At 60.8% G+C, this 17,970-nt stretch overlaps 1 protein-coding gene across 2 annotated transcripts in view; it reads right to left on the bottom strand.

The window, feature by feature from the left end:
* Positions 1-511: 511 nt before the first annotated feature.
* Positions 512-17,970, bottom strand: part of LOC137456702 (lipase maturation factor 1-like) — a 177,988-nt gene continuing 160,529 nt past the window's right edge. For both annotated transcript variants that reach the window (XM_068168281.1, XM_068168282.1), the window contains 3 exons: positions 17,239-17,422; positions 11,183-11,295; positions 512-781 (listed from right to left, as the gene is read on the bottom strand). In XM_068168281.1, coding sequence (XP_068024382.1) covers positions 607-781; positions 11,183-11,295; positions 17,239-17,422 — 472 coding nt within the window. In that variant the 3' untranslated portion in view covers positions 512-606. The remainder of the gene's footprint in view (positions 782-11,182; positions 11,296-17,238; positions 17,423-17,970) is intronic.

Below are 17,970 nucleotides of genomic sequence, written 5' to 3' on the forward strand. Positions count from 1 at the left end.
ACAGAGAGGCTTTGATGGCTCTTTACTGGAGGTGCACTGGGATGGGGTGGGATGGATTGGGTCAGGCAGGGCTGGCATTGGGTGGGGATGGGGTGGGATGAAGGAGCAGTGCCCCATGCTGAGCCACCTCCACATGAGCCAGCTGCAGAGGGGGTCCTGGCTCTCAGCCTGCTGCCAGACCCCAGGGAACTTGTGAGCCCTGGAAGGCACTCAGTGAAGCAGGAGGCCACCCCAAAACCTCCCCTGGTGCCTCTGCAGCTACCACCCAGTGCAGTGGGGTGAGGGAAAGCAGCCCCCCGGCCCCCCAAGCCTTCTCATGGCACAGGTACACCTTCTCCCCATCTCCTAGAGCTGATGCTTGCCAAGTGGCACAGCCAGCCAAAGCAAAGCAGGCAGCAGGCATGGCTGTGGTGAGAAGGACAAAGAGAGAGGTGAGAGAGCCCAGAGCAGAGCAGCAGGAGGGCAGGGGGGCTGGGAGCCTTCTGTGCAGGACGTGCAGGCAGGGGAAGGGATCAGGAACGCGGAGGGCAGGAGGTGTCCTTCCCAGGCAGCTCCTGCTGCCCCTCTCCCCAGCTGGTCCCTCTTGGCCTTGCTTGTCCTCCTCCATCAGTTCCCCCCTGGGTATGGCCAGCTCCTGGCTTCGTAGAACTTCTTCAGGCCCTGGAGGTTGACAGGGGGGAAGTAAGGACCCAGCCTCCTGCGGAGCCACCAGCTGCCCCGGGCGGCGTGCCTCCCGCCCGGCCGGCTGAAGCGGTACTGGAAGTGCTCTCCTCGGACCCACCTGCAGGGACACAGGGCACAGCCTGCTCAGGGGGCTGCTGCAGCTGGCTGAGCCTGCTGCCGGCCCCTGGCTGGACAGCCAGCCTGGCTGCCTCCACACCCCCTGCTCCAGCCAGCCCTGCAGCACCGGCGGCAGAGCCGGGGAGGGATTCTGGCAAGGGCCTGCGGTGCCAGCGGGAGAGGAGGTCTGAGGCTGGAGCAGGGCAGGCTCAGGCTGGAGGAAGGAATTCCTTAGTGAGGGGGGGAGACTCTGGCACAGGTTGCCCAGGGAGGCTGTGGATGCCTCACCCCCAGAAGTGTTCAAGGCCAGGCAGGATGAGGCCCTGAGCAGCCTGGGCTGGTGGGAGCTGTCCCTGCCCATGGCAGGGGCTTGGAACTGGCTGAGCTGCGAGGTCCCTTCCAGCCCAACCCATCCTGTGAACACCTCCTCCCTCTCCCCCCCAGCCCCCACCTCTCTTTACAGCCAGCTCTGAAAGACTAATAACAGCAGGAGAATGACTTTTCCTTGCTCCTTTGTTCTCCTATTCTGAGTGACTCTGAGTGACCCTGAGAGTGACCCTGTGACTGTGACCCTGTGACTGTGACTCTGTGACTGTGACCCTGTGACTGTGACTCTGTGACTGTGACTCTGTGACATTGACCCTGTGACTGTGACTCTGTGACTGTGACTCTGTGACTGTGACTCTGTGACTGTGACCCTGTGACAGTGACCCTGTGACATTGACCCTGTGACAGTGACCCTGTGACAGTGACCCTGTGACATTGACCCTGTGACAGTGACTCTGTGACTGTGACCTGTGACTGTGACTCTGTGACAGTGACCCTGTGACTGTGACCTGTGACTCTGTGACTGTGACCCTGTGATTGTGACCCTGTGATTGTGACCCTGTGACTGTGACCCTGTGACAGTGACCCTGTGACTGTGACCTGTGACTGTGACCCTGTGACTGTGACCCTGTGACAGTGACTCTGTGACAGTGACTCTGTGACTGTGATTCTGTGACTCTGCCTTTCTGCCCAGGACACTTTCAGCTACAGCCCCCAGCTCCCTTCCCAGCTCCCATCCCGGCTCCCATCCCAGGTCCCATCCCGGCTCCCATCCCAGCTCCCTTCCCAGCTCCCATCCCAGCTCCCTTCCCAGGTCCCATCCCGGCTCCCATCCCGGCTCCCCCTGCCCCAGGCAGCAGCAGCAGCAGCAGCAGCAGCAGCAGCAGCAGCAGCAGCAGCAGCAGCGGCAGCTCGGTGCTGGGAGCCGCATCTGCTCCCTGCCTGCCCTGGGAGCTGACAGCAGGGGAGGTTTTTCACGCCGTGCAGAAAGCAGCATTCATCAGTGTCGCAGACACGTCGGGAGGCGAAGGCTGCGGCGGGGCCTGGGGAGGCTTCGGCGCGGCTTGATGTAGGGCATGCTGACAAGGGAAGGAGCGAGAGCCCCCCGCCGCCCCCGGGCCGCTGCACCGCCGCCCCCGGCCCTGCCTTCATAAACCACCCCGCGGTGTAAAAACGTCAAAGTCGTGTCAGTGCTCATTTCGAACCCGCTCTGCTTCGCTACCAAAACACAAACCCTGCTACTGAGCGGGCGGCAGGCGGCCGCTGCCTGCCCCCCGGCGCTGCACCGCTCCTGCCCCCCGGCGCTGCACCTCGGGCGGCCAGCAGCGCTCCTGCCCCCCGGCGCTGCACCGCTCCTGCCCCCCGGCGCTGCACCTCGGGCGGCCAGCAGCGCTCCTGCCCCCCGGCGCTGCACCGCTCCTGCCCCCCGGCGCTGCACCTCGGGCGGCCGGCAGCGCTCCTGCCCCCCGGCGCTGCACCTCGGGCGGCCGCTGCCTGCCCCCCGGCGCTGCACCTCGGGCGGCCGCTGCCTGCCCCCCAGCGCTGCACCTCGGGCGGCCGCTGCCTGCCCCCCGGCGCTGCACCTCGGGCGGCCGGCAGCGCTCCTGCCCCCCGGCGCTGCACCTTGGGCGGCCGGCAGCGCTCCTGCCCCCTGCCAACATCCTCAGGGGACGACGCCTTGGACGCCTGCCCCGGCCCCGGCCCCGGCCCCGGCCCGCCCGGGGGAAGCGGGGGAGATTGCCGGTGATGGAGAGAACCGCGCCCAATTAAAGGTCTGCTGCAATCGCATCTCAATTCGGACCTCGCCGGGGAGCCAGCGGCAGAGGCTGCCCCAGCCCCAGGCCGCCGGCGGAGCCGCTCCTCACCTCCCTCCCCGCCGCGGGCTGCCGGCAGCGCTGCTGCGCTCAGAGCCCAGCGCTGGGCTGGGGGGGGAGGGACCTTTAAAGCCCCTCCGGTCCAACCCCACTGCTGACAGCAGGGACAGCTGCAGCTAGAGCCCTGTCCAACCTGACTGGGAATGGTTCCAGGCACAGGTCAGCAGCCTCCCTGGAACTGCGTCTCACCACTCTCAGCAGAGACAATCTGCTCTGTCTGATCTGATCCTCCCTCTTTTAGCTCAAACCATCCCCCTTGTCCTCTCACCACAGGCCCTGCTCAAAAGCCTGTCCCCAGCGTTCTGATGGCCTCTCTGAGTCCTGCAAGGCCACCAGAAGGTCTCCCTGGAGCCTTCTCTTCTCCAGGCTGAACAACCTCAACTCCCTCAGCCTGGCCTCACAGCAGAGGGCTTCCAGCCCTCAGATCATCTCCATGCTCCCCTCCGGCCCTGGCCCACCAGGTCCATGTCTCTCCTGTGCTGAGGACTCCAGAGCTGGTGGTCTCCTGGCTGGAAGGAGAACAGAGCAAGCACCTGGCTGCCTCCCCATCCAGGAGCACAGGAGGTGTCCCTGCCCATGGCAGGGGCTTGGAGCTGGATGATCTTCAGTGTCCCTTCCAAGCTAAACCATTCCAGGATTTCAAGAGTCTGCAAGATCCAGGGAGGAGGAACCTGCACAAGGCCAAGGGCTGGGGAGTTTGTGACCTCTGTGGAGCTGTGCTCCTGGAGGAGCTGAACCACTCCCAGGGATGAGCTATAAAGCTCTGGTGGACCTCAGCTCAGAGCTCCTCACTGCCCTGCACTGGGAGAGCCTCCCTAAGGTTCAAGGTTCCCTGGGACTTCCCCTCTGGGCCATGGAAGTACCCAAAGGACTTTAAGCAGCTGCAGCAGTCAGTGTGGTGCAGGAGAGGGGAACCTTGAGTGCCTCCAGGCATCAGAACATCTCTGAGCAGTGGCAGAGCCCAGACCCTGGGCATCTTCTCTGTCCTGGGATTGGAAGCTGTGGGAGAAAAGTGGCAAACTGGAGCCTGTGGGAGGCTTTCTTCTAAGGCTCAGGGATGCAGAGGCTGCAGAGGTCAGAGCTGCTCCAGTATGCATCATCCAGCTAGGTGCCTTGGGCCTGAGGCAGAGGATCTGCAAACCCCTCCAGAGCTGCCTCCCTGGACCTGCTCCTTGCTCTTGGGACTTGGGGAGCAAACACCCCCCAGAGCAAATCATTTCAGGGCTCACAGGGTTCAGAGGCATCACTTGGACCCCTGGGCAGCTTGTGGCCTGAGTGAGACACACTCATGGTGGTCACCTGCTGCCCAAGAGACTGCTGCAGGCCGCAGGTCACCTTAGCAGCAGCTGCTTGTGACATCCACAGCTCTGGGGCTCAGGCAAAGGCCTTCTGGCTGCTGGAAGGGATCCACAGGACCCTTCTGACACAGGGACCTGCATCAACCTCACTGCTCAGAAGAAATGGGAAGAGCTTCAAGGTGGTCATGAAGAAGTTACCTGGCTCTGCCTCCATGGAAAGAGACCAAAGGCCCAGGAGGTCACTCAGAAGGATGAGCAGGACTCAGGCTTCCAAGGAGGCAGAAGGGTCAGGAAGGACAATCCCAGCTGCCAGCACCTTCCCAGGATTTACTGAGTGAACCTAGGCTGGAGGCTCCTGCTGGCTCCTGGGGAAGCACCAAGGGCCACATCCAGGCAGGGAAATGGCAAGGGGAGCTGGTTTGAACTGAAAGAGGGAGATCCAGAGTGGAGAAAAAGAAGACATTTGTTGAGGCTGAGGGTGATGAGAGCCTGGCCCAGGCTGCCCAGAGAGGTGGAGCTGCCCCATCCCTGGCACCACTGCAGGCCAGGTTGGTTTGGGCTCTGAGCAGCCTGCTCTAGCTGCAAAGGTCCTTGCTGACTGCAGGGAGGGTGGACTGGGTGGGCTTCAAAGATCCCTTCCCATCCATTCCATGATGCTATGACCACCAACACATCCAGGAAGCCCTCTGGAGGTCCCTTCCCATCCATTCCATGGTGCTGTGACCACCAAGCCATCCAGAAAGCCCTCTGGAGGTCCCTTCCCATCCATTCCATGATGCTGTGACCACCAAGCCATCCAGCAAGCCCTCTGGAGGTCCCTTCCCATCCATTCCATGGTGCTGTGACCACCAAGCCATCCAGGAAGCCCTCTGGAGGTCCCTTCCATGGTGCTGTGACCACCAAGCCATCCAGGAAGCCCTCTGGAGGTCCCTTCCCATCCATTCCATGATGCTGTGACCACCAAACCATCCAGCAAGCCCTCTGGAGGTCCCTTCCGCCCCAGACCCTTCTGTGATTTGCTGAGCCTGTGCCAGGACGCTCTGCACAAACCCTCACTCTCCATCACCACCCAGATGGGGCCAAGCTGCAGCCTGGAGATGAGCCCAGCCCAGGGCTGCAGCTCCTCAGCACTCCAATCCCCCCTGCCCTGGCAGATGCCCGGCAGCAGCTGCGCCGCCGCCCGCCGGAGCCCGCCTCGTCCATCAGCCGGCTGTGACACCTCCCAACTGGATGTGGTAGAAATTAGCAGCGATCCTGGAGCTGCTGGGGTGCAGGGCTAAATCTCCCAGACAGCTGAAATTAGTTCCAGAGGCTGCAGCTGTCTCCTTGCAACAGCTGAGGGGTTCCAGGGAACAAGAAGCCTCCCCCTGCCCCGAGCCCTCGGGTTCTGTTAGGATTAATGGTCTGAGAGGGCAGGGAGGGGGGGAGGGAGGAAAGGAACCAAAACATGGGGAAGTCTCTCTGCTTTGGGGTTGGTTTCTTTGCCTTTGGTGTTGGTTTTTCTTATCTGGAGGTTCCCCACTTCCCTGTAAATCAGGCAGCAAGTGGCAGTGGCAAGCACAGAGTCACTGCAGCGACAGAGCCTCCAGCATGGGCTCAGCCCGGCCCTGGGAGCAGCAAGGGTCATAAATCCATCCTGGCCCAAGCCTGCAGGACAAGGGCAGGCTTCGTGCCTTGGCTTCCAGTGCTGCTGACTGAGGTTTGGTCCTGCAGAGCCAGAGCAAGCCAGGGGCAGTCTGTGCTCAGACAGTGGTTTAGTGTCCGGCTGGAGGAGGCTTTGGGCGACCTGGTCCAGCAGGAGGTGTCCCTGCCCACGGCAGGGAGCTCAGAACTGGATGATCTTCAAGCCCCTTTCCAACTGAAGCCATTCTGCCACCCTGGATTTTGCCCTAGGGGCAGGTTGGAGAGGTTCAGAGGCTGTGTCTGTAGCAAGGGCAGAGCAAACCTTGGAGGAAGGACAGCTGCCTGCCCCTGGGGCTCCTCACAGCAGCCTGGGCTGCTGCTGGCTTGGACAGCCCCAGCAGGAGGCTGCAGTCTGGCAGGGGGGTGGGCATGGGGCTGCCAAGGCAGGGGCTGCACTTGCCAAGGGTGATGCCTCCCATGGCACATCCCCAGCAGACAGTGAAGCTGCCCCACAGCTGCTCCTGCCACTGCTGGCAGGTGGGGCTGCAAACCTCATTCCCACCCTGCTGCCTCAGGAGGAGCTTTGCCCTCCCTGGCAGCACTGCAAGGCTGAGGCTGCTTTCAGCAGTGGAGTGACTGAGTGCTGAGCACTTCAGACCTGGGGAAGCTTTCCTTTTAAATGGCTGTGCTCAGGGAGGGAAGAAAGGAGCTGCACCAAGCACTTCCCCATGGCAAACCCAGTGAGAAAGCCACAAGAATCACAGAACAGAATCACTCTGGTTGGGAGGGACCTTGATGGCCACCAAGTCCAACCTTTACCCCAGCACTGCCAGGGCACCACTAAGCCATGGCCCTCAGCACCACAGCTCCAGGGCTTAGAAAGCCCTTCAGGCACAGGAAGCTTCACCACTGCCCTGGGCAGCCTGGGCCAGGATTTGATACCTTTGGGGGAAGCAATTGTTCCTCATGTCCAACCTAAACCTCCCCTGGTGCAGCTTGAGGCCATTGCCTCTTGTCCTGTTCCTTGGGAGCAGAGCCCAACCCCCCTGGCTCCAGCCTCCTCTCAGGGAGCTGCAGAGAGCAAGGAGGTCTCCCTCAGCCTCCTCTCCAGGCTGAACCCCCCCAGCTCCCTCAGCTGCTCCTCCCCAGCCCTGCTCTCCAGACCCTTCCCAATCTCTTTGCCCTTCTCTGGACCCTCTCCATCCCTTCAATGTCCTTCTTGGAGTGAGGGTTCGAGGTGCAGCCCCAGCAGTGCCCAGCCCAGGGGCACCCTCCCTGCCCTGCTCCTGCTGCCCGCCCCTGCTGCTCCCAGCTGGGCTGCTGGTGGCCTTCTTGCCCAGCTGGGCACCAGGACAGGAGCTGGAGCACAAGCACAAGGTGCTGCTGTGGCTGGGCTGCAAGTCCTGCAGTGGCCAGGGGTTAGAACCAGAGACTCTGAGCACCCAACCCCAGACCTGGCTTTGCTGCTGTGACTTCTCTCCCCTCCTTCTGCAGGCACAACTCTGATTATTTCTGGGGGGTGGGGGTTGTTTTTCCTTGCTTGTTGCCCTGTGCTTCCAGGAGGGGCTGTTAGCTACTCCTGCATTTCCCAGCCCCCCCTCCCCTCCCCAGGCTGAGATTTATGGTGGCTGCTGCTTTATGAACCATCCTGCCTCACAAGGATGTTTTGTACACCCACCCTGCACAAGCACCCCCAGTGCTGGAAGGAAAGCTTCACACTCAGGCAGGCTGGGCCCTCAACAATGCCCTCATTTTTAATCACTCACCTGGTTCTCATTTTGAGCTTTATCACACTTGAGCAAATGCTATAATTTCTGGAGCTGTAAAGGAGCTACCAGCTTTGGTCTCAGAAATTTCATTTTGAAGGCATTAACTCATTCTGAAGGTCCCTGGGCTGGGGGAGGTGTAGAGTTTCCATTAGCAGCAGAGACTCCGTGGAGGATGGAGGGAAATGTTCCTATGGAAAGCAGTCCCTGCCCCTAATTATTTAGTCTAGCAGGGAGTGAAAATAATTAAGGCTCAAAATTCCCTTTAGAGTGGAGGAGTCAGGGGGGGAGAGAGGGGAGGAGAAGGAGCTGTGGTGTTCTGCCTGGTTCCAGCCAGCTGCTGGAGGAAGCTGAACTGTGGTGGGCACAACATGGATAGACAGATAGAGAGATAGAGGGAGATGAGAAAGAGAGGAATAGATAGAGATAGAATGATAGCTGGAGAGAGAGAAACAGAGATAGAGAGACAGAATGATGGTGGATGGATGGATAGATAGATGGATAGACAGATAGATAGATAGAAGGATGGATAGATAGATGGATAGATAGATAGATAGATAGATAGATGGATAGATAGATAGATGGATAGATGGATGGATAGATAGATAGATAGATAGATAGATAGATGGATAGAAGGATGGATAGATAGATGGATAGACAGATAGATAGATAGATAGATGGATAGATAGATAGATGGATAGATGGATGGATAGATGGATAGATAGATAGATGGATAGATGGATGGATAGATAGATAGATAGATAGCAGGGTGGATAGATAGAAAGAATGAATGCTACACAGACCTCTGCTGCAAGGCCAGGCTGAGGGAGCTGGGGCTGTGCAGCCTGCAGGAGAGAAGGCTCCAGGCAGAGCTCACAGCAGCCTGCCAGCACCTGAAGGGCTGCAGGAAGGCTGCAGAGGGACTGCTCCCAAAGGGCTGCAGGGACAGGAGCAGAGGCAATGGTTTGAAATGAGAGCAGAGCAGATTGGGATTGGAGGTGAGGAACAAGTTGTGCCCCAGGAGGCTGCTGGAGCACTGCAGCAGGCTGCCCAGGGAGGTGGTTGAGGCTCCCTGCTTGGAGCTGTTTGAGGCTCTGAGCAGCCTGCTCCAGGGGAGGATGTCCCTGCTGCCTGCAGGGGCAGGGCTGGATGAGCTCTGAAGCTCCCTCCCAGCCCAAAGCCTTCTGTGATTCAATCTGTCTATGCTCAGCACTGAGGATCATAGAGTTTTAGAATCCCAGCCTGATTTGGGTGGGAAAAGACCTTTCAAGCTCCTCTAATCCACCCCCCTGCAGCCAGCAGGGACAGCCCCAGCCAGAGCAGGTTGCTCAGAGCCCCAGACACCCTGAGCTGGGGTGGTGCCAGGCTTGGGGCATCTCTCATCTCTCTGGGAATCCTGGGCCAGGGTCTCACTACCTTCAGTGCAAAGAATTTCTTCCTTCTCTCCAGTCTGAATCTCTCTCTTTCAGTTCCAACCATCCCTCCTTGCCCCCTCACCACAGGCCCTGCTCAGAAGTCTGTCCCCAGCTGCCTGTTTGGTCCCTCTAGGGAAACTCAGTGCAGGGCCCACGTCCCAGGGGTTTGGATTTGGCCTGCTAAACCCCAAAGCACGACCCACAACCCAGGGTCAAGGATAAAATGGGATGTGGAGCCTGGGCCAAGCCAGCAGGAGTGGCACTGAATTGCCAATTGCATTTCATGGCACCCAAACCCACAGCAGAGCCACCCAGACCTGCCAAAGCAGAGCTAGTGCCAGAGCAAAGGCAGCTGACACCCAGCCCTGGATCCTGACCCTGCCCTGCTATCAACTGGCTGCTAAAGAGTGAACACAGGAGCTGGGCTTTGGTCCCCCCCTGCTGAGGCCTGAACCAAAGCCCTGACAGCACCCAGGCTGCTGTGTGGTTACTGAGCAGACCTCCTCTGCCTGCTCTGCCATCCCCAGCCCACAGAGCCAGCAGGGAGGAGGATCTGCTCTGCATTTTGCTCAAGCTGCTGAAGAGTTCACTTCTCACCTGCTACAGAGCACAACAAAGGCCCTGAGGCACCACCTGGAGAGATGGAGAGAGCCCAGGGGAGGCTGCAAAGATGCTGAGGGGCCCTGGAGCAGCTCTGTGAGGAGCAGAGGCTGAGAGCCCTGGGGCTGAGAGCCTGCAGCAGAGCAGCCCCAGAGGGGAGCTGAGCAATGCTCAGCAAGAGCTAAAGGCTGGGGGGCAAGAGGCTGGGGCCAGGCTCTGCTCAGTGGTGCCCAGGGACAGGACAAGGGGCAAGGGGCACAAAGTGGAACCCAGGAGGTTCCACCTGAGCAGGAGAAACTTCTTTGGTGTGAGGCTGCTGGAGGCCTGGAGCAGGCTGCCCAGAGAGGCTGTGGAGTGTCCTGGTCTGGAGAGCTTCCAACCCCCCTGGGCACTGTGCCCCTGGGCAAGCTGCTGTGGGTTGCTGGTTGTCTCCTAAGCTCTTCTGCTCTGGTGCAGGCCAAGCACAGACACAGATCCAGCTCCAGGATAAAGCACCTTGGGCTGTGCAAACCCTACCAGAGAAAGACCTCTGGTGAAAGGCAGAAGTCCTCAGTGGGGTAGGTGTGCAAGGAGCCTCTCCTCAGAAGCTTCTGGGGACAGACTCTGCTCAGGCTGAACACCACCAGCAGGGTTCATGAGGAAGTTCATGCCACATGGTGCTGCTGTGAACCCTCAGCCTTGTTTGCTGTGCATCCTAAGAGCCTCAAATGGAAAATATTAGCAAGAGCATAACACTGCCTGGGTTGATCCAAAGCTCCCTGAAAATGTTTTCTCAGCTAAAAATAACTCCAGCCACAGCAGAGACCTTTGTGCAAGATGTGCCTTTGTAGGAGACCTTGGGGTTGCAGCCCTGCCTTCTGCTTGCTGCTGTTTGCTTTCTCCCTTCGTGGGCAACACAAACACTTCCAGGACAGGAAGCACTGCTGCAGGGCTGCCTTGTGGAGATGGCACTTTGGGCCTGAGCTCTGCCAGGGGTCAGGGCACAGACCCCACAGCTGATGGGCAGGGGACCAGCACTCACCACTGCTGGCCAAGAGAAGCAACATGGATGGGCAAGGAGCAATGGATGGAAGCTGCAGCACAGGAGCTCAACACCAGGAGGAACTTCTTCCCTGGGAGGGTCCCAGAGGCCTGGAGCAGGCTGCCCAGGGAGGTTGTAGAGTCTCCTGCTCTGGAGCCTTCCCAGCCCTGTCTGGATGTGTTCTGTGTGACCTGAGCTAGGTTGTCTGGTCCTGCTCTGGCAGAGGTTTGCTCTTGATGATCTCTTTGGGTCCCTTCCACCCCCTGGCATCCTGTGAGCTGTGATCCTGTGATGGAGACCTGCACAGAGCTCCTGGGAAGGGGCTCAAGCAAAAGGTCAGCACCAGGCAGGTGCTGGAGCAGCATCTCTTCACACCTTAACCCCACTCTGTCTGAGGGTTCCACCCCACCAAGAGAAACCAGGGCTGCCCCTCCAGGCCAGAACAGCTCCCTGCAGCTGTCCAAGCCTCCCAGCTTACCGTGGGGGCTCTCTGCCTGCAAAGGGGTTGGTTGCCAGCAGGGACAGGGCCTGCTCCTCCTGGGCCAGCAGCTTCCCAGCCAGGTGGATGATCCACTCGTTCTGCTCATAGGTCTGGAGGAAGGAGGCAGAAACAGAGGCATCAGACACTGCTGGGCCTGGCATGAAGAGTCAGCAGCAGGACAGCCTTAGGTTGGCTGTTAGGAAGAATTTCTTCCCCAAAAGGATCTCTGGGCACTGGCCCAGGCTACCCAGGCAGGTGCTGGAGTCACCATCAGCATGAGGAGCCCAGGGCCATGGTCTCACAGCTGTCAGCAGGGAGATGTCAGCTTCTGGCTGCACTTTCCCAACCAGGAGACTCTGTAACTGTGCTCCTCACATCCCACAGCTGTGCCCTTCAGCCCCCAGCTCTCAGGAGCCACACTCCAAGCTGTGCTGGCAGAGCCTGGCCCTGCAGCTACTCCCACTCCAGGAAGCCAAACCCTCTTGCTCTTCACAGAGATCCTTGCTGAGGCTCCACAAAACCATTTCCCTTTCTGCTGCCTTTCTCTGCCTCAGGCTTCCAGGAAGCCTTTTTGCCCTCCCTCCTTTCTTTGCCTGTGTCCCTGAGTGGATTTTTTCCCTGCCAGCAGTAGGGGACACTGTGGGAAAGCAAAACCCAGCAGCTGTACCTGCAGGGCTGGGACTAAGGCAGAGCAGGGAGGCAAAGCTGCTCTGCAAACCTCCTCTCATGCAGAGTTTGTTATTTGTGTTGCTAAGGGCAGCAGGAGGGAAGGGAGATGGAAACCACCAAATGCTGGTGGAAAGGTCCATGCAGAGGCAGCTCTGCCTCACAGGGCTCCTGATCCATGCTCACCACACTCCAGGACAAAACCACAGTTACTAAACCAACTGCTCTGAAAAGTTGGTGCAGAGCTTGTTCCTCACCTCCAATCCCAATCTGCTCTGCTCTCATTCCAAACCATTGCCTCTGCTCCTGGCCCTGCAGCCCTTTGGGAGCAGTCCCTCTGCAGCCTTCCTGCAGCCCTTCAGGTGCTGGCAGGCTGCTGTGAGCTCTGCCTGGAGCCTTCTCTCCTGCAGGCTGCACAGCCCCAGCTCCCTCAGCCTGGCCTTGCAGCAGAGCTGCTCCAACCCCCTGAGCAGTTTCATGTTCCCTCCTCTGGAGCTGCCCAATCAGCTCCAGGTCCTTCCTGTGCTGAGGGCTCCAGAGCTGGATGCAGCCCTGCAGGTGAGGCCTGAGCAGAGCAGAGGGCAGGATCCCTCTCTCCATCTGCTGGCCTTGCTGCTCTGGATGCAGCCCAGGCTGATGCTGGCCTCGTGTGCTGCAGGCTCAGACTGTGAAGCCTGACTCAGCCCAGAGGCTCTGCAGCAGCGCAGGCAGCTCCCAGCTCCCAGCCTCCAAGCCCTTAATGAGCAGCTCCCTGCACAGCAGAGCTTGGGCTCCTGGTTTGTGAAGTGTTTCTCTTGTAAAATTTACAATGTCTGGGCCCAGCAAAGGCTGTGGTGAGAAATCTGCACCCAGAGCAGCCCCCAGCAGCTGCCCCCAGCGGGCAGGCTCCGTGCTGTGCTGCGGTGCTGTGCTCCCTGGGCACCACTGAGCAGAGCCTGGCCCCAGCCTCTTGCCCCCCAGCCTTTAGCTCTGCTGAGCATTGCTCAGCTCCCCTCTGGGGCTGCTCTGCTGCAGGCTCTCAGCCCCAGGGCTCTCAGCCTCTGCTGCTCCCAGAGCTGCCCCAGGCCCCTCAGCAGCTCTGCAGCCTCCCCTGGGCTCTCCCCAGCAGCTCCCTGTCTGTATTGACCTGGGGAGCCCTGAACTGGATCTTACAATTGAGATGCAGCCTCAGTGGGGCAGAGCAGAGGGGAAGGAGACTCTCCCTTGCCCTGCTGAGCACACTCCTCGTTGGCCTTTCTTTGCCACCCCTGGGTTTGCCAAGCAGTTGAGTGGGAGCTGGAGTCGGCAGTGGCTGAATGAAGCAGCATGAGATGCTTTCAGGTGGGCAGGGAGCCATGCCCTGGGCTCATCCTTAGGCTCTGGATCGTCATCAAGCACACAGACAGCTGGGGGCTGACCCTGCACAGTGATGCAGGTCCCCAGCTGCTGTCTTCATCATGACTCAGGCATGGAGCAAGACTCCCACACCTGCTCCTGCCCTCCAAGAGCTTTGCCTTGGTCTCCTCTCCCAAGGAGGAGGCAAAGGGACAGGGGCAAATAGCCTCAGGCTGCACCAGGGCAGGCTCAGCTTGGACAGGAGGAACAATTTCTTCCCCAAAAGGCTTTTCAAGGCCTGGCCCAGGCTGCCCAGGGCAGTGGTGGAGTCCTCATCCCTGAGGGGGGTTCAGAGCTGTGGGGATGTGGTGCTGAGGGCCTTGGGGTGGTGGTGCCCTGGCAGTGCTGGGGTTGGGCTGGATGATCTGCAAGGTCTCTTCCAGCCAAACCAATTCTGATGCTATGAGCCCATGCTTGGGAAAGCAGCAGGCCCCCAGGGGAGGCAGGTGGTGGGGCAGGGCTTTGGGAACCAGCTCTCAGATCTTGTGGGGCCATCAGCCAGCTGGCAGAGCTCTCATGTCACCTCTGCTCTGGGGCAGAAAAGTCTCTTGGAGCCAAGTGGAGCCCAGGCAGGGAGGCACAGCAGCCACTGCCTGCAGGGACAGGGCCTCCCTTGGTGTTGATACCCCCAGGGGAGGCCCTCAGAGGAGCAATCACAGACTCACAGCACAGCAGGGGCTGGAAGGGACCTCTGGAGATCAAGTCCAACCCCTGCCAGGGCAGGGCACCCAGGGCAGGGCACCCAGGGCCACATCCAGGTGGGTTTGGAATGCCTGCAGAGATGGAGACTCAGCACCTCTCTGCCCAGGGCTCTGACAGCCTTCAGTTACAGAGGTTCCTCCTCATCTTTGGATGGAACTCCTGATGCTGCACTTTGTGCCCCTTGCCCCTTGCCCTGTCACTGGGCACCCCTGAGCAAAGCCTGGTCCCATCCTGCAAGTATTGATCAGCACTGATCAGATCTCCCTCAGGCTCTCTCCTCCAGACTCCAAAGCCCCAATCCCCTCAGCCTTTCCTCCTCCCAGAGCTGTTCCCATCAGCTCTGCCATGCTGCAGCTCTTCAGCACAGCTGCTGCAGCTCCAGCCAGGGCTCCTCAGGCAGCCCTGGGCCGTGCAGGCATCGTGTGTCAGGTGGTGATGAGGTGCAAAGAGGAAGCTGTCATGAGCAGCACAGAGGGAAGGCAAATATCTTCCCCCCAAGACTTTGGCTTTTCTGCAGCCTGTCAGAGCTGGAGGTGTCAGCTCCTCACCTGGCCACTGGCAGCACACTGCAGCAGCAGCAGCAGCAGCAGCAGCAGCCCTGGGGCAGAAAAAGCCCAGGACCTCTGCAAACAAATGAGGGCTGAAGTGCCCTGGTTCCATGGACTCTGCATGGGGCTTGCAGGACCTGCCTGGCCCCACAAGCTTCTGCTGGGGTCTCAGGCTCTGCCTTCTCCTCCTCTCTGCAGCTCCTCAGCCTGAAGAGCAGCTGAGTGTGGTGACCTGCTGCTGGCTGTGGCAGTGTGGGGAGGACAGCGGCACAGCCAGCTCTCCCTGGGCTGAGAGGATCAGAGGTACAGCTCACAGCTTCCAGGCAAACACTCTGCCACTCCAAAGGGGGTTTCCTTCCAGGCCTGAGGAGGTATTGACATGCCTGAGGGCCCAGAGTTGAACAAGCCTCCTGCTGAGCCCAAGCTGCTTCTCCTTGTGCTCCCCAGGAGCCATCCTCACTCTGCTCTTCAGCAGGGCTTTCCTTCCCCCTCCTCTCTGCTCCTGTTGCCAACCCCTCCTCTAGGAACAGGGTCTCAAATTGCTTCACAGAGACCTGGGTGCCCCAGAGAGGCCCTGGGAAAGTCTCCAGCTGCAGTGGGCCTGGGATGGCTGCAAAAAGCTCCAGCTGCAGCTGGTGCCACCACAGCAGGGAGGGGATGCAGTGCAGGGCTGCATCTGTGCAGTGCAGGCACAGCTCTGGCAGCAGCCACTGGGATGGGAGGTGAGCACTCTGCTCCTGCCAGGGCAAGGAGACCCCCAGAGATAACTGCCTCTGATCACCTGCTGTGGACAGGATGCAGAGTGGGGTGAAGAGGAACCTCCTGAAGCTCAGGCAGGAGAAGTGCCCCTGGGGAGGAACAGCCTCCTGCAGCAGGACAGGGGAGGGAGAGCTGCTGGGAAGCAGCCCTGGGGAGCAGGAGCTGGGGGTGCTGGGGCACAACAAGTGCCCAGCAGCCAGCAAGGTGCCCTCCTGGCCAAGAAGGCAAATGGTTCCCAAGGTGCATCAAGGAGAGTGTGGCCAGGAGGGCAAGGGAGGCTCTCCTCTCCCTCTGCTCTGCCCCAGGGAGGCCACAGCTGCAGTGCTGAGTCCAGCTCTGGGCTCCCCAGCTCAGGAGAGACAGAGAGCTGCTGGAGAGAGTCCAGGGGAGGTATGGACGTGCTGAGGGGCCTGGAGCAGCACAGCCTGAGGGGTGCTGAGCCCTGGAGCAGGCTGCCCAGAGAGGCTGTGGAGTCTCCTCTGGAGAGCTTCCAACCCCCCCTGGGCACTGTGCCCCTGGGCAGGCTGCTGTGGGTGCCCTGCTGGAGCAGGGCTTGGGCTGGGTGACCCCCAGGGGTCCCTTCCAGCCCCCCAGGCTGGGCTCCTGTGCCACACAACAATCAGTTGCAGAAGCTTCCCTCCTCTCCTCTTCTTCAAGTGATGGCTGCCCCCTGCTTGCTGACACCCCCTGAGGAAGGGCTCTGAGCCCTCTCCATCCACCTGCAGCAAGCAGGCAGTGCCCCAGGGGGCTGTGGGTGCACATGGGCCTGCTGCAGCCCTGCTGAGCCCTGCACACCTTGGCAGGCAGCTCTGCCCCTCTGTGCCACCACTCTGCAAGGCAGCAGCAGCCCAGGGCCCTTCCCTGCACCTTTACAGCTCTGCTTATTGCTGAGAGGCAGGGGGAGGCCTCAGCCCAGACCCCCAGGAGCTCCCCCCAGGAGCAGCAACCATCCTTGAGGAGCAGAGCCTTCCCTTCTGACCAGAGTGAGCCCAGCCAGGGCTGCAGCCTGCCCTCAGCCAGGCCAGCAGGCACTGCATCCATCTCACTGGCTCTCCTGGGCCCAGGCTGCACAGCCCCAGGGACACCAACCCCATGGACACCAACCCCAGAGACACCAACCCCAGAGACACCAACCCCAGGGACACCAACCCCATGGACACCAACCCCATGGACACCAACCCCAGGGACACCAACCCCAGGGACACCAACCCCAGAGACACCAACCCCAGGGACACCAACCCCATGGACACCAACCCCATGGACACCAACCCCAGAGACACCAACCCCAGGGACACCAACCCCAGAGACACCAACCCCAGGGACACCAACCCCATGGACACCAACCCCTTGGACACCAACCCCATGGACACCAACCCCATGGACACCAACCCCAGAGACACCAACCCCATGGACACCAACCCCAGAGACACCAACCCCATGGACACCAACCCCAGAGACACCAACCCCAGGGACACCAACCCCATGGACACCAACCCCTTGGACACCAACCCCAGAGACACCAACCCCAGAGACACCAACCCCAGGGACACCAACCCCATGGACACCAACCCCATGGGCACCAACCCCATGGACACCAACCCCAGGGACACCAACCCCAGGGACACCAACCCCATGGACACCAACCCCATGGGCACCAACCCCATGGACACCAACCCCAGGGACACCAACCCCAGGGACACCAACCCCAGAGACACCAACCCCAGGGACACCAACCCCATGGACACCAACCCCATGGACACCAACCCCAGAGACACCAACCCCAGAGACACCAACCCCAGGGACACCAACCCCAGGGACACCAACCCCAGGGACACCAACCCCATGGACACCAACCCCAGAGACACCAACCCCATGGGCACCAACCCCAGGGACACCAACCCCAGAGACACCAACCCCAGGGACTCCTACCCCTTGGACTCCTACCCCTTGGACTCCTACCCCATGGACTCCTACCCCATGGACTCCTTTCCCATGGACACCAACCTGGAAGGCAGCGAACCACATGAGCCAGTCCAGGCGGTAGTGGTAGGGGCTGATGAAGCACGGCCTCCTCCCCAGGGCCCCAGGCTTGCACTTGAACTCAAACTCCTCCCAGACAGCAGCAGGGTCCTTGGGGTCCAGGCTGGCTGTGCCCTGAAGCACAACTTCTGTTCTCTCCTTGGTGATGCTGTGGGACACACCAGGGCAGCGTCACTGGGCTGAGGGCAGGGGGCTGAGGGCAGGGGCAGGGAGCTCAGGGCAGGGGCAGGGGGCTGAGGGCAGGGGGCTGAGGGCAGGGGCAGGGAGCTCGGGGCAGGGAGCTCAGGGCAGGGGCAGGGGGCTCAAGGCAGGGGCAGGCAGCAGGGCAGGGGCAGGGAGCTCAGGGCAGGGGCAGGGCAGGGGCAGGCAGCAGGGCAGGGGCAGGGGGCTGAGGGCAGGGGCAGGGCAGGGGCAGGCAGCAGGGCAGGGGCAGGGGCAGGGAGCTCAGGGCAGGGGCAGGGCAGGGGCAGGCAGCAGGGCAGGGGCAGGGGGCTGAGGGCAGGGGCAGGGCAGGGGCAGGCAGCAGGGCAGGGGCAGGGGCAGGGAGCTCAGGGCAGGCAGCAGGGCAGGGGCAGGCAGCAGGGCAGGGGCAGGGCAGGGGCAGGGAGCTCAGGGCAGGCAGCAGGGCAGGGGCAGGGCAGGGGCTGGCAGCAGGGCAGGGGCAGGCAGTGGCCTCAGGGCACAGCTGGGGGCTGC

Source organism: Melanerpes formicivorus, unplaced genomic scaffold, assembly GCF_026170545.1.
Source record: "Melanerpes formicivorus ecotype bairdi unplaced genomic scaffold, bMelFor1.0.p_v2 SCAF_135, whole genome shotgun sequence".
NCBI classification, from domain to species: Eukaryota; Metazoa; Chordata; class Aves; order Piciformes; family Picidae; genus Melanerpes; species Melanerpes formicivorus.